We start from the raw sequence: 16,291 nt of genomic DNA on the forward strand, positions 1-16,291 counted from the left end.
GTGCAGCTTTCATAGGTTTTAGGCTAATTCATAGCCATTAGTAATTTCGTGGTTTGAAGCAACGACTTGCTGCAAACTGGTTTCATAGACGAGAAGGTCAAATTGAGATTGTGAAAGATGATGGCTTTCAATGTCATTGCATTGATGAATCAATCAATACCATTGAATCCATTGATACAAACAGAATTCATTATATATATATATATATATATATATATATATATATATATTTTCCTGAATTCATTATATATTCGCCGACTAAGGTTTCAATGAAAGAACTTGAAAAAAAAATATTTTATTTTATTGTTGTGATGTGGATTGTTTGAATTCCAAGACTTCCGCAAGTGGGATATTGACCACATGCAATGTTCTTACCTCACACAAATGTAATTGACAAAATATTGTTCCTCTAGCCGGTAATTTAGATTTAAAGCTTGAGGGGGGTACCCCAAAGATTATCATACATTCCACTTAAAATATATTCACGTTGTTACAAATAAATGTTAGACTTATCCCTTTTGTTTGAATTATAAGTCTAAATATTATTTTTTATTTTAAAAGTCTGTCGTGAAGTTATGTCTAATGCTTTATACAATAAGAAAAAATATTTACACTAATTCGTGAGATAATCTAGACTAATCAAATGTACGATACTCTTATTTAAAGAGATAAATAAAGAATAATTATTCAATTTTTTTCTCGTTTCAACCTTGTCAACCTCACATTCATTGAATTATGAACTTATTGCAATATCTTGATTGATGACATTTAGCTAAATATTATTGCTTGTGAGGTGAAGCAATCAATGAGACGACAATTTTGTTATATTTGAATGTATGTATATGATTATTGCTATGCATTAATTCTTTGTTGACATTTCTGTTTATCCAGCTAGCTTCTTGTTTAAGGTTGATGCATGCTACCTCTATGGTTGACTTTTAATTTATTTATTTATTTTTATTCGGGTTACCATACGGAAATAAGATACGAATAGGCACAATACGGTACAATAATATGATAAATCTTAAAAAAATAGGATATCAGTACGGCTATTATACAATAATAAAAAATAAAAAATAATATTTTTATACATACCATAAATTAATATTTGGATTTGTTTTTACAATATTACAAATCTAAATATAATTATTAAATTGTTTTAAATAAAAAATAATTAAATACAACATACAAATATATCTCAATACTTAAATTTTTAATAAATTATAATATATATCTTAATACTTTTAAAAATATATATATATATTGAAAATTTTAACCATATATATATATATTATGAAATTATTATTGAAAAAATTACATTTTAATGTTCAAAAATTATTAAAGATGTGTTTTTAAGTATTTGAGAAATATTAGATTCGTGGTTGACGAAGGATCTAAGAAGTATTTGAGAAGTATCGGATACGTGCATGTGAAATACACACACACACACACACATATATATATATATAAATTATGAATACATTCGATACGGACATAATATGAGTACTCAGTATATTACTCATGTACAAGTATATCCATACTTTCTAGCTAAGAAGTATCATACGTGTGAGAAATAAAAAAAATAACAAATTTTAAATTATAGTATACATTTAGGAACTGTCAAATATGTATCCGCGAGTATCCGAAAAGTATCGATATCCGATACTGACGTGATACGGATACAATGTCACTCAATTAAAGTATTTGAGAAGTAATAGATATATGTGAGAAATAAAAAATATATTTTAAACTCAAGTGGTTGGCTCAAGCGGATAAGAACTTTGTCCCGAATCCTCTTAGGTGCAAACAATTTCTTGAGGGGGTGGTGTGTTTTTTTTTTCCTGAATGGGTGGTTTTATAAACAAAAGAAAATATGTACAAAAAAGGAGGAATCTCTCCAAACAACTAATATAGAAGTAGACAAGCGCACTTCCAGATCAAGCCAACCAAAACAAAAAATTGGAGCAATCAAGCTAATTGAATAAATCAAGCAGCTCCGAGAGAGAAAAGTTATGAAGAAGAAGGATCTCCCAAATAATTTGCTTGACTAAATGATCCACATCTTCCTGGATACCTTGATGCAAAGATTTATTCCGAGCCTTCCAAATTATCCAAATTGTGACTGAAAACACAGTCCTAAGAATCTTAGATTTAGCGCTCTTTATAGAAGCATTAAGCAGGAACCAATCCACAATCTGATCCATAGAGATAAAGTTTTGCAACGGATATTTAAACAATTCAAACAGATCCTTCCAAACCTTATTAGCCAATGCTGAACAAGTGAGCATTAAAATCTGCATTAGCAAAACAATTATGACACACTGAAAGCACCTGTAAACCCCTCTTCTGCAAATTCACAAAGGAAATATTTTTATTCAGCATAATAATATGAACAACCACAGCAGTCCGAGGTCTACAACCCTTCCAACAAAGCTTAAACCATTTCAGCTTCTGATCCCACGATCTGCATACTGCCCACGCTGCTTTCAAAGAAAAAACTTCATGCTGCCAAAGAATAATGTCTTGACCAGCATATATCTGCAATCTAGAAATAAAATCACTAGCCAAGGAAGGAAAAACTCTGGGAAACGCCATTGATTTCCATGAACAATGGACTCAACCTTAGCCATAGAATCAACATTTCTAAAAAGCACTACCCCAAATCTCTGAGCAATCGAAAGAGAAGCACACCAAGAAACATGAAGCTGAAATGTGAAAAAAAAAAAAAATATATATATATATATATATCTTAAAATTATAGATTCGTTTAGGAAGTATCGAACACGATATAGGTACGTATATCACTCAGTAAAAGTATTCATGCTTCTTAAGGACAAGTGGGCTATTGTAACGGGTCGAGTGCTTTGCATTCCAACCCAAAAGCTTAAACGGGGTGCTTTGCAATACAACCCAAAAGTTTAAGCCCATTTATACTAGAACCCATTACATTTCCCATACGGACCCCCACCTGAATTCGCAACGCCCTCATTGCAGTCAGGCCATCCTATTTACCCAAGTACACACCCTGGACTCCTCCGTAGGGCCGGCCTTAAGACTCTCAAAAGTTTAAGAGGCCATAAGCGGACTTTCAAATGCAAGACCCTTTATACATAAAGGTTCGAATGTGCCAAAAATTTATAAGAGTGTGAAATTTTCATTAAAATGAGACGATATAAAACAAAATATATTAATGTTGAAAACACACAAAACAAAACCCGATCTTGGTGCTTTATAAAGGGCACGATCCAGTTTACATCAAAATATTAAAAGAAATATTCAACATAACTTAGTCACAAAAATCAAAATTCAACTTCATATCAAAATAAATGTGATCGTCTTGTATTTTGAGTTGCAAAATTGTCAATTAAGTGCTCCAATTAAGTTTTTTCAACATATCGTCGACTGTAGATAAGATTTGATCAACTGTAATTTTGAAAAGTTTCTCTCACCAAATACAACTGAGATAATCAATAATACTCTATATGCAATCCAAGCATTTGGAAAACAATAATCTAACCTTTTTATAACATTCAATACCTCAATTGCCTTTTGTGTTTCTCTTGGTAGAGTTTCTCTTAAGACTTTTAACCAGGGGTGGAGCTAGGATTTCAAAGTGGGCAGGGCTAAAGATAAAAAAAATTGAAGAGCACAATAATTCTTAAGACAAAAATATGTTATATATATTTAAAAAAAAAAAACAAAAAAAAAAAACAAAACAAAACAATGATATTCTCATATTTCAAATCAACTACATCATATGCAGCAAGTAACCTATTGAAGATGAACCTAAGTTATTGAAGATGAACCCTCCAATCTTTAAGAAAGTTAAATTCATTAACTACTGAATCTATATCAATATCTTCAGCAAGTTCTCTTTCAATGTTGAGAATCATGCAATCTGCAAGAAATTCATCAACCATCTTGTTGCGAAGTTTAGTTTTGACACGCTTCATTGCTGAAAAAGCTCGTTCTGTTGTTACTATAGAAACATAATCAATATGAGACGAATCAATCTATCAATCAAATAATAAGTTTCTTTCTTTCTTGTTTCAGCTAGCATTTTGCATAAATCAGAAATGGTGGACAAATTCTGAAAACTCGAATGATGGAGTACATCAATCTTATAATGCTCCAACTGGATTTTCAAAGCATGCATCTCATCTTGAAAATCTTTAGGATAAAATTTCCTTGCAAAATCGCAAATATCATCAACTTTAAATGATTTATAAGCATCTTTAGGATCCAAAGTTGTGCCAAGAATAAAGAGTTCCACTGTACTTTCAGGGAATCTCTGATTTAACTCCATCAATTAAAAATCTACAGCAGCATTGAAAATATCAACTTGATAGTGACGATTATATGTAATACTATCATTTTGTTGACAAGAACGACCTATTCCCACCATATAAGAAGCACTCATATCAGGTACTACAATGTCATGTTCTTTTCAAAATGATTCCACATTTCAAAGAAAGTATGCCACCCATTTTCTCTTAAATTTTGAAGGAGTGCATTCGTACTTGAAACTAGGTTCATAGCATTTACAATGTCTTGAGTTTTTCGTTGCAATGCTTGACAAAATATATTAGTTATTCCCATCATCTCACACAACAAATACAAGATAAATACAAATTCAAATGAAAGCATTACAAGATACACCTTTTGTTTCCCCACGTATAAAATTAGTTGGTCCATTCTTTGAAAGATTTTCAATAATTGCACGAAATGAACCAAATAAATCTATCAAGCTACTAACAGAACCAAAATAAGAGCTCTATCGAGTGGCACCTGCTTATTGCAAAGTCTTAATCTGTAATACCCCTAATTTTCAAAATGATGAGATTTGAAATTTAAATTTTGTTCTATGTGCAATTTTCTTTTAATTTTGTGGCTAGGTGCTTATGTGTCAAATTGTTTATGTGTTTGATTTTATTTTGAATTAAGTGTTTGTTTTATTTTGTGGATTTAAATAAATTATTTTCTTTACTTGTATTTTTAATTGATTTAATTGATAAATTGTTATTTAATTGACTTGTTTGATTATTTCTTTGTATTTTTGTTTTTTTTAATTAAATTAAATAGTTTTTTTTAATTGTGTAAATGTTTTATTGGTTTTTGAATGGAATTAATTGGATTAATGGAATATTCCTAGTTGTAATGAAAAATAGGGTTTAGTCTCTTACTATCTCACGCCGACTAAACTGGGCCTCAATTAGGTTTTTTATGGTGGGTTAAGATTAGGCTTAGGGTTTTGATTAGTGCCTATATATATACTGTAGTATGTCTTCAAAAAGGGTTGAGAACCCTATATACGTACGGTGTTGATAGAGAGAAAAACAGAGAGAGTAACAGAGAGTTACAGGGAGAATTACAGAGAGAGATAAAGGGAGGAAGTCTAGAGTTTTGCCTTAGGCTAGGGTTGAACCAAGGAGGAGGAGGAGCAGTGGTTGGCTCATGGATAAAACCAAGAGCAACAGAGGTGGAATGGTCGTCGGAGATTTCATCGAAAAATTCAGAGACGGTTAAGGCAAGTTTTCTCCTTTCTCTCTCCCGTTGGCCTGTGTTCTGTGCATCCTAGATATCTCTAGGATTTTAATTAGATATTAAATGGATCTTACATATTTTATATAGGTTAAATTACGTAGATATATGTGTTGAAATTAAACTGAAATTGTTCTGGAAAGTTTGGGACAGTGGTTGATTTGTAAGCATGTTTGAATCGGTAATAGTTTATATGTTTCTTTTGAATGCAAACTGTTTTAAATAAATAACTGGAATGATGTAAGATGAAATTTGGACCCTTAGGTTCAATTTTAATAAAGAACAGAGGAGGTGGAAGCGGCTGGAGACGGTGCAGAAGGCCGTAGAAGTGGCAGGAACGCAAACGGTTCTCAGAGAGGGAGAAAGCCGGCTCCATGGAAGAAGGAGCCGGCTCCCCCCAAGAGTGGAGCCGCCTCTAGGAAAAGTGGAGCAGGCTCCACCCTTCTAGAGCCGGCTCCAATGAATATTGGAGCCTGCTCCATCATTTTTTGGAGCCTGCTCAACTAGTTTAAGAGCAGCTCCCCTTTTATGCGTGAAATCTGATGGTTTGGGCACTGTTTGGAACTTTAAATTGTCGCAAGGACTGAAATAAAATTTTTAAGAGTAATTTCAAGGGGTTTTAAACTCTCTAATTGGGAAATTTGGTTTATAGAGCAATTAAATTAAACAGTGTAAAAATATGCAATTTTGCACACTGCAAACGAATAGGAATGACTAATTTGCTAAATCTTGTTTTAAAAATTTAACGGATTGTAGTGTAGACTCCGAAAATTATAATGGGTTGTTTTAGAGCCTAATATGCATAATTAGTCTCCTTGTGCTCATGGATTTAACCGTAGAGAAGTATACAACGGTGTAGGCTACTAACGGATAAAGGGGGTTTAATTGCCTAAATTAGTTTTAGCAATTTAACGGAATATGTATATATTTATAAATCTTGTTGGGGTGCCATGCTAGGATCATTTAATTAACAAGTTTGATCTAGGCATATCCTGGATGTTAATTGTTGAAATACTAAATACTTTTATGCAATGCATGGATTTAAGCTTGGAACTTTAGTTGCGGTAATTTTAAGCATTACACTGCAATTATTTGGATTAGAGTTTGGACTTCAATTGGACGTTGGCTTGGAATTAATTGAAGAATTAAATATATTTTCTGCCAATTACCTGGATGGATGCTAGATTATAACATGACGAATTAGTAAACTTTGTCTCGTTTAATTACATGGATGGATTCTGGATATTTAGTTGATGACTTGTTTAAATTCTGTGTTTGTCAACTATATGGATAATGTGGACTTTATTTGATGTACTGCTTATAATGATGCATCATTTACGGATCATATGCATGGTATGTACCGGTATGGGACGGTGACATACAGAGGGACGGATTAGATCAAAACACTAATTCTAACCCATTCATACATACGAAATGGATTAACTAAAACAGTTAAATCCTACATGGTTTCATGTCCTGTCAACTAAAACAGCTGAACGACATACTGGATGGTTGTTTATATTTCTGCGTTGGGATGGATAGGATTTTAACTAAAACGTTTAAATCCTGATTATATGTTGTGTCTTGACCAATGAACTATTGACCGGCACAACATTGTATTTGGAAGGAACTTATATATATAATTGGAGTAGGGATTTAATTAAAACGTTTAAATCATAATTTTATGTCGTGTCATGGCAACGAATCAGTTGAGCGGCACTACATTGGTTTGGATGGGAATTTATATATATAAATTATGGTACCGCGATTTGAGCTTGAGTCTCATAGTCGACGGTTAGGGTGCGTATATGCAGTAGGATGCGTAGCTAGCTATGTTGGTTGATGTAATACCCCTAGTTTTAAAAAGGATAAAATTGGAATTTTAGGTATTTTTATTTCATTTTTATGTGACTAGTTGTTTAAGTGTGTAGTTGTTTGACTTTGTTATTTGATTTAATTGTGGTTTAATTGTTTAATTATGGAGGTATACTTGCATTAATTGTTTTCTGGTGTTTTTGAATTGTTTTATTTTATTTAAATGTGTTTGGTATTTTTTTTCATTAGTTGAAGTAATTTTAATATAATAAGTTAGTTAATTTTTGTTGGATTACGTTAATAATTATTTAGGTTTTCTGTTAAGAGGTCCAGTAGTTGGAAGTAGACAAGGGTTATAACGTGGGTTTTATCCTATGGCCGATTAGGGTTTAATCTAGGTTTTCTGTATTAGATTATCATTAGAATTAGGTTTTATCTATGCCTATATATATACGGTTATAATCTGAAGGACGGGTTGGAGAACCCTATTCACGTATCAAAACACAAAGAGATACAGAGTGAGGTTTTGAGAGAACATAGCAAGTTTGTGAGCTTTTCGACTGAAGCTTCAAGGTCAGACCTAGGAGAAGGGAAGAACAGAAGTAATATGAGGCTAAGCAGTATTTCAGTGTGGCCAGAACAGAGGAAAGCAAACCAACAATTACAGAGGCAAGTTCTGATCTTCCTCCTTCCCTCTGGCTTGTGTTCTGTGCACCTAGGTAGCCTCTAGGATTTAACAAATCATTAACTGGAGCTTCATATTATTGTATGCTATATTAATGGTATGTTTGTGTGGAAATTAAAACTGATATAATTTTTGCATGACTGTTTCCAGTTCCGTTCTTTAAAGCATGATAGTTCTATTGTATTTGGTGTACTGTACTTGTTTTTGTTTACTGTAAACAAACTATGGGGATGTTAATGGGATGTTATAGGACTCCTAAGTTCAGGGGTAATGAAGGACAGAGGGGATAGATTAGAACTGATCCTACCAATTAGTTTCAGTATTGTAATTTAATCATCTTAGTTTAATGGCTTTGTATAAATCTCTGCATTTGATTTCAAATATTGTAACAAACTAATGGGATGCTACTGGATGTTAATTAAACTCCCAAGATCAGATTTAAATACCAATTGAGTGTTAGGAATATACCAGAGGTGAAGAGAACGGATTGAAACAGAGCAGGAACGGATTGAAGCTTGCAGAGGGGGAAAGAGACGGCTTCACGGAGGAGAGAGACGTCTCCCATGGAGCCGGCTCCAAGGATCCATGGAGCCAGCTCCATGCATTAAAAAAGGCTCTGAGAGCCTGCTCCTTAGAAACTTTGAGCAGGCTCTTTTCTGAAATTCATTTTTGATTTATTTTTAAGGCGTAAAAACTTTACTGTTGGAGCACTTGGGTTCATGAACAGTTTTGAAACATTAATGGGGGTTTTCAATAATTATTCTAAGATGTAATTAAGGTCTTGAATGGCATAAAATACCCTCTTTATATTAATGGAATTAATAGTGTGCTATTCAACCCCTACGCGTCGGTTAACTGCTGGAAGGAAATTAATTGTCTAGTTTTAATGTGACAATTTAAGGTGTTATATAATGATTCTAAATTAAGTTTAAAAGCACAGTTAAGTCTTTTAAATTAATAGATTGGACTTAGGGCATAGTGCATGGTTCTGGCTAAACGATAAAACAGAATATAAGTATACAACTTAGTACCCTGTTGTTGGATGGAAGGAATTAAATTGCTTAAATTAATTTAGTAATTTATTGGACTATAATATGATTATAGAATTTATTCTAAATGCATGATAGAGTCATTGGTATATTAGAGGTGATCTATGCATTCTCTGGATGTTAGTTACTGAATTATTATTTACTTCTTGCAACTATATGGTTTAACACTTGGATTTAAATTGCTGAAACATTTAAAAATCTTCTGCAATTAATTGGATATTGGTTTTGGATTTTAAATTGCTGTACTATCATTCATAGTCTGTAAATTACATGGTTTTGGTTTTAAGTTGTTGAAATACTAAATACTATTCTACAACGATGTGGATGGTTGGTTTTGGACTATAAATTACGCGCTTATTATTTATGCCTTGTAATTTACCTGGATATGGAGGATTGTATGTACCGGTATGGGACGGTGGCATACTAGGTATGGTTTAGCTTAAAATGCTAATTCCTGCCTTATGGATTTTAAATTGGTGAACAGTTTTACATGTTCTATCAGTTATATGGATTTTGTGGATTGTATGTACCGGTATGGGACGGTGGCATACTGGGGACAGACTGATTCAGAGTACTCAGTCCTACCTATTTTGGGAAGAAGGGCACGAATTATAAAAACATAATTCTCCTTATTTTTAAGTCTGTGCAGTTGAATAAACTGAATGACTTATTGGATTCCTTATATAAGTCTGTGCAGCTGAATAAGCTGAACGATTTATTGGAGTTCCTATGGATGGATTTGAATGGACTTTAAATATATGATTATGGTATCACGAGATGAGCTTGAGTCTCAGACTCGTTGGTTAGGACGCGTATATGCAGTGGATGCGTAGCTAGCTATAGTAGGTTGAGGTGTACCCTGTTAGGTCTAGGTACTCATGCCCACCTTTGGGTGCGTTTTCGCATGTTACCTTCTATTCAGGTTGAGACCCCTATTGTAGTTCAGTCAATGTCCCATAGTGTGGATATATATATGTATGGACTAGATAGATATTGTGAGGTATCTACGGTGTATCTGCGTATCGGGTCACTGTATGGATTGCAGTTAGATTAGAACTTGCTCATGGGCCTGACCCACTCTTCTATTATTCTTTACAGGTGTTCGTTAGTTCCAGGCTGCAGAGCTTGATCGTGCTGAGCAGATACAGTTGTTCACTCCACCGATGACATAGGAGTATATTTTGTGTGTAGACTTGGGTTTTGTTTCCCGTCTTTTGAGTTCAGTGAGTTATTTTAGGGGTCCACTAGATGGATTCCCGAGTTGTATTGGAGAACGATATGTGTTCGTGGTGAATCAGTTGTATCTGAAATATCTTATTTATCAATGGAGTTATTTTTCTGAGATTTTCAAATATTGGATTACTCTTTTAGTTTTCATTTCAGCAAATTTTATTTATCTCTTTTGATATAATTATTCTGTGTTCGATTATTGCTAATTGTTTTGATATTCTCGGGTAATCGGGCGTGGGCCTGGCCAACCCGCATCCGGAAATCTGGGGGTATCATAGTTGAGGTATACCCTGTTAGGCTTAGGTAGTCATGCCCACTCAGGTACGTATTGCATGTTACCTTCTATTCAGGTTGAGACCCTCAGCATAGTTAGCGAGAGTCATGTAGTGTGGATATATATTTATCTATTACGGACTATATAGATATGTTTGAGACGTTTAGGATGTATCTGCGTATCGGGTCTCTGTTTGGATTGTAGTTAGGATAGAACTTGTTCGTGGGCCTGACCCACTATTATTTTTCAGGTAACGGACAGTTCCAGGTCTTAGAGCTTGTTCGTGCTGAGCAGAGACGACTACTCATTCTTCCGACGATGTAGGAGGTTCTTCATGGTTTAGCAGTGGACTTCTTTTTAGTTGTTCGCTTTCCAGTATTGGCTTTTGATTAGGGGTCCATCAGATGGATTCCCGAGTTGTATTATAATTGGAGAAGTTAGATGTAACAGACTAGTTCTTATTTATAAGATTTATTCTAAAGTTTTTAATAAAGGATTTTCATTTAGTTTCTTTCCAGCGAATTTTATTTACTCATGTTTATCTTAATTATATTCTGTGTTCGATTATTGCTAATTGGTTTGATATCCTCGGGTAGTCGGGCGTGGGCCTGGCCAACCCGCATCCGGAAATCCGGGGGTATCACATAATCTGATTAGCTCATTTACCACTTTCAAGTTCACCAGTAGCCAACTTATTAGCAGATAAAATCACTTGAGTTGATTGTAACTCGCTATGACGCTTAGGAGAAGTAGTGCACATCTTTGGATGCAGCAGCTAATGTTAGTTGTAGTTAGTGAGCAAAGTAGTGTGCATAACATGCATATGGATATTCTTTAAGAAACAACGCTTGTAATCCATTCCACGCCCCACACATATTGCTCGCTCCATCATACCCTTGGCCTCGCATATTATCAATTTGGAGATCATAAAGAGTAAGGACATCTGATATTTCTTTTTTAAAAGTTAAGGCAGTGGTGCCTTTAACGCCTACAACTCTAAAAAATCGTTCTTTAAGCAAACCATTCTTATTAACAAATATCAATACAATTGTTATTTGCTCTGTATTAGACAAATCTTATGCTTCATCAACCAAAATACAAAATTTTACATACCCAACTTCTTCACGAATCTTACGTCTCACCCTATTGCCAAGAATATGTAAAACCTCTTTTTGAACCATTGGCGAGAGGTACTTTGCATTTTTTGGTGCATTCTCTAAGACAACTTCAGCAACTTTGTCATTTAACTTTACTGAATGCTTTATGAATTTAATAAAGTTGCCACGATTCAAAGATTCAACGGATTTATCGTGACCTCTAAATGCACATGTTTGGAATGCAAGCCACCGAACACTTTCAATTATTGTCTTAAGGCGTAATCGATTCTTTTCCACCACATCTCTAGATGATACATTCAATACTCTGTCAATATGTTTTCTCTAATATACTAATATTCCTAGCTTGCGTCTTCAAATATGGAAACACTTCGTTAATGAACCTGTTGAGCTTCGACGAAATTATATCTTAAGGGGACCTTATCAACTAAATCTCCATGTGTTTCCTTCCACTCAAGATAGAACTCAATCTCGTCGATTTCAAAGTAATTGGTATAAAAAATTCACTTGGATTGAGTATTCTCCTGAGAAAAATAAAGCATATTGTTTGTCATGTTTTCTCTTTGAAACTAATCTACCATCTCGTCCTACTTTTACTATCGAGGGGTTTAATAGTTCGAAAAGGGTTAATGATGAACCTAGGTGTGCTCTTTTGCAAAATGTGGGAGGTCCTAATTCATTTCACTTATGTGCCGTAAGAGCTTCAGATGCTTTAATGAATCATTTGCAACATATTGACAGAGTGTTGAATGTATCATCTAGAGATGTGGTGGTAAATAATTGATTACGCCTTAAGACAATAATTGAAAGTGTTCGGTGGCTTGCATTCCAAACATGTGCATTTAGAGGTCACGATGAATCCGTTGAATCTTTGAATCGTGGCAAATTTATTGAATTCATAAAGCATTTAGCAAAGTTAAATGACAAAGTTGATGAAGTTGTCTTAGAAAATGCACCAAAAAATGCAAAGTACCTCTCGCTAATGGTTCAAAAAGAGGTTTTACATATTCTTGGCAATAGGGTGAGACGTAAGATTCGTGAAGAAGTTGGGGATGCAAAATTTTGTATTTTGGTTGATGAAGTACAAGATTTGTCTAATACAGAGCAAATGGCCATTGTATTGAGATTTGTTGATAAGAATGGTTTGCTTAAATAACGATTTTTTGGAGTTGTAGGCATTAAAGGCACCACTGCCTTAACTCTTAAAAAATAAATATCAAATGTCCTTACTCTTTATGATCTCCAAATTGATAATATGCGAGGCCAAGGGTATGATGGAGTGAGCAATATGCGTGGGGCGTGGAATGGATTACAAGCATTGTTTCTTAAAGAATATCTATATGCATATTATGTACACTGCTTTGCTCACCAACTACAACTAGCATTAGTTGTTGAATCCAAAGATGTGCAAGATATATGGCTATTCTTTTTAAAGTTGAATTCTATTGTCAATCTTGTCAGTGCTTCTCCTAAGCGTCATAGCGAGTTACAATCAACTCAAGTGATTTTATCTACTAATAAATTAGCTACTAGTGAACTTGAGAGTGGTAAAGGAGCTAATCAGATTAAGACTTTGCAACGAGCAGGTGCCACTCCATGGAGCTCTCATTTTGGTTCTGTTAGTAGCTTGATAGACTTATTTGGTCCATCTCGTGTAATTATTAAAAATCTTTCAAAGAATGGACCAACTAATTCTATATGTGGGGAAGCAAAAGGCGTTTATCTGGCAATGTTTCCATTTAAATTTGTATTTATCTTGCATTTGTTGTGTGAGATAATGGAAATTATTAATATACTTTGTCAAGCACTACAACAAAAAACTCAAGACATTGTAAATGCTATGAACCTAGTTTCAAGTTCGAATGCACTCCTTCAAAATTTGAGAGAAAATGGGTGGCATACTTTCTTTCAAAATGTGGAATCATTTTGTAAAAAACATGACATTGTAGTACTTGATATGAGTGCTTCTTATATGGTGGGTACAGGTCGTTCTTGTCAACAAAATGATAGTATTACATTTAATCATCACTATCAAGTTGATATTTTTAATGCTGCTGTAGATTTTCAATTGATGGAGTTAAATCAGAGATTCTCTGAAAGTACAGTGGAACTCCTTATTCTTGGCACAACTTTGGATCCTAAAGATGTTTATAAATCATTTAAAGTTGATGATATTTGCGATCTTGCAAAGAAATTTTATCCTAAGGATTTTCAAGATGAGATGCATGCTTTGAAAAGCCAGTTGGAACATTATAAGATTGATGTACTCCATCATCCGAGTTTTCAGAATTTGTCCACCATTTCTGATTTATGCAAAATGCTAGCTAAAACAAGAAAGAGAGAGACTTATTATCTGATTGATAGATTGATTCGTCTCATATTGACTCTTTTTGTTTCTACAGCAACAACAGAACGAGCTTTTTCAGCAATGAAGCGTGTCAAAACTAAACTTTGCAACAAGATGGCTGATGAATTTCTTGCAGATTGCATGATTCTCAACATTGAAAGAGAACTTGCTGAAGATATTGATATAGATTCAGTAGTTAATGAATTTGACTCTCTTAAAGATCGGAGGGTTCATCTTCAGCAGGTTACTTGCTGCATATGATGTAGTTGATTTAATTTATGAGAGCATCATCGTTGTTGTTTTTTTTTTAAATATATATAACATATTTTTGTCATAAGAATTATTGTACTCTTCAAATTTTTTTATCTTTAGCCCTGCCTACTTTGAAATCCTGGCTCCACCCTTGTATACTAGTGTTTCTTTCCACCCAAATACCCAATAAAGAGTCTCGGCTGAGCGTGTATATGTTTCCAGAATCTGTATTTGCCTTGAATGGTTAGGTACTTAGGTCTTCTTCTAGGATTAGTTTTGGTTTGTTGGGCTAGTGGGCTGGGCTATTTACCATGGATTGGGCAACTTAGGTTGGGCTACAGCTGGTAGGAAGTAGTAGTAGTAGTAGTAAAAAATATATATATTTTTGGACCTGGACTGGCCCACAAAGGGCTCCGCCCTTGCTTGTAACACTGAAAATAATTATGTTGATTAGGCTTAATGAAATAAATCATGTATGCACATGAGCCCAAAAATAATATAATAATAAAATAAACAAGTTTCTAAATTTAAATATAGAAAATTCCTTTTTTTTTTTTTTAAATTTATTTTGATGGGAGAGAACAAAAACAAATTATTATTGTTATATATATATATAAGTTGATATTATAAGTGTTCCGGGAGAACTTGGCGTGATATCGAATTAAGGATTGAGTCTGTCTTTGATACCAATTGTAATAGGACGAGTGCTTTGAAATTCGACCCAAAAATTTAAATTATTAGGTGGGGCTACACATTCAATCCATTTATATCTATTACATTTTATATCCGAGGACAAGACTCCTTTTGTAACAGCTACCCTCACCTTCTTGATTACAGGTTTTCATATGACCATTTTAACCTTTAATGGTTTGAGATTTTGCAATTTACAAGTAATTGGGTCCAATGATAAATGTCACTAGAGGACTATCTATGCGAAGTATGTATAGCACTTTAGGAAGCAAAACTGCTGGGGGAAGATGCATGTGGCATTGAGGTATAGGCCCAACATTTTTCTAAACCTCATTAACGAAGCCTAAACTTGACTTATGGGCTGAGAAAGTAGCATTGTTGTATGGGCTCAACATTTTAAGCCACCCAACCCAACAGGCCCAAAAAATTCAGAGCGGGCCCATCTCAGCGCCGATATCAAATGTTTTTACGTTGGTGTGATAATTTCGGGAAAAAATAAAAAAATCATTACTGACAATAATTTATTTTATTATATATTTGCCAATTGCAATATATAGTTTTCGATACACATAGATAGGTGGATATGCGATTTTTTTTATTTTTTTATATAAATATATTGAGTAATATTATTATATAATTTTAATTCATTTTTAATATATATATTAAGACTTACTCTGAAATAATTTTAAAAATAAAATTATGTTATTATTGTAATAATTTTTATATTACATATATCGATATTCCGCATGATTCACTTGTGATCACATATATATATATATATATATATATAATGTCAATTTTTTTAAAAGAAAAAATTCAACACTTTAGAAATATTGATCTTAAGTGTTGACGAAATAATAAAAAATTAATTTTTATTCATAAATACGTATATTGAAATATATATAGCATGTGTTTAACTTTGAAGAGTGAGCCATGATTTCTTCCTAAAGTAGCGGTACTTTTTAGGTTACAAAAGTGAATGCATGTCCTCCAACATTATTTGGGAAGGCTAAGCTAAGCTAAGCTAAGCTGACAAATTCCATATGCTTGTATTGTATTTTTCCTATATGCTTTTGGAATAATCTATGAGTATGCTCATGAAGATTCTCAATTAGAATATCTTATATACACTTTACGGCATAAAACTATGAATATGTTTCTTTTCCACATGCAAAAATAAACTTAAATTAATACTAATATTCTCCTAAGAACATTAAAAAATAACATAATAAAAAAATTAACTTTTTCACATTATGCCAAAAAAAATTGGTACAACTTTGGCAAATAACTCTC

At 33.4% G+C, this 16,291-nt stretch overlaps 1 protein-coding gene across 1 annotated transcript; it reads left to right on the forward strand.

Annotated features, from left to right (window-relative positions):
• The first annotated feature begins 12,964 nt into the window (after positions 1–12,964).
• LOC132272687 (uncharacterized) lies at positions 12,965–14,317 on the forward strand. The gene has a single exon (XM_059773788.1). It carries the CDS (start codon positions 12,965–12,967, stop codon positions 14,315–14,317), a length of 1,353 nt encoding a protein of 450 aa, XP_059629771.1.
• Positions 14,318–16,291: the final 1,974 nt, after the last annotated feature.

Source organism: Cornus florida, unplaced genomic scaffold (genome assembly GCF_030987335.1).
Source record: "Cornus florida cultivar Cherokee Brave unplaced genomic scaffold, ASM3098733v1 CherokeeBrave_3.0.0_Hap2_Chr09, whole genome shotgun sequence".
NCBI classification, from domain to species: Eukaryota; Viridiplantae; Streptophyta; class Magnoliopsida; order Cornales; family Cornaceae; genus Cornus; species Cornus florida.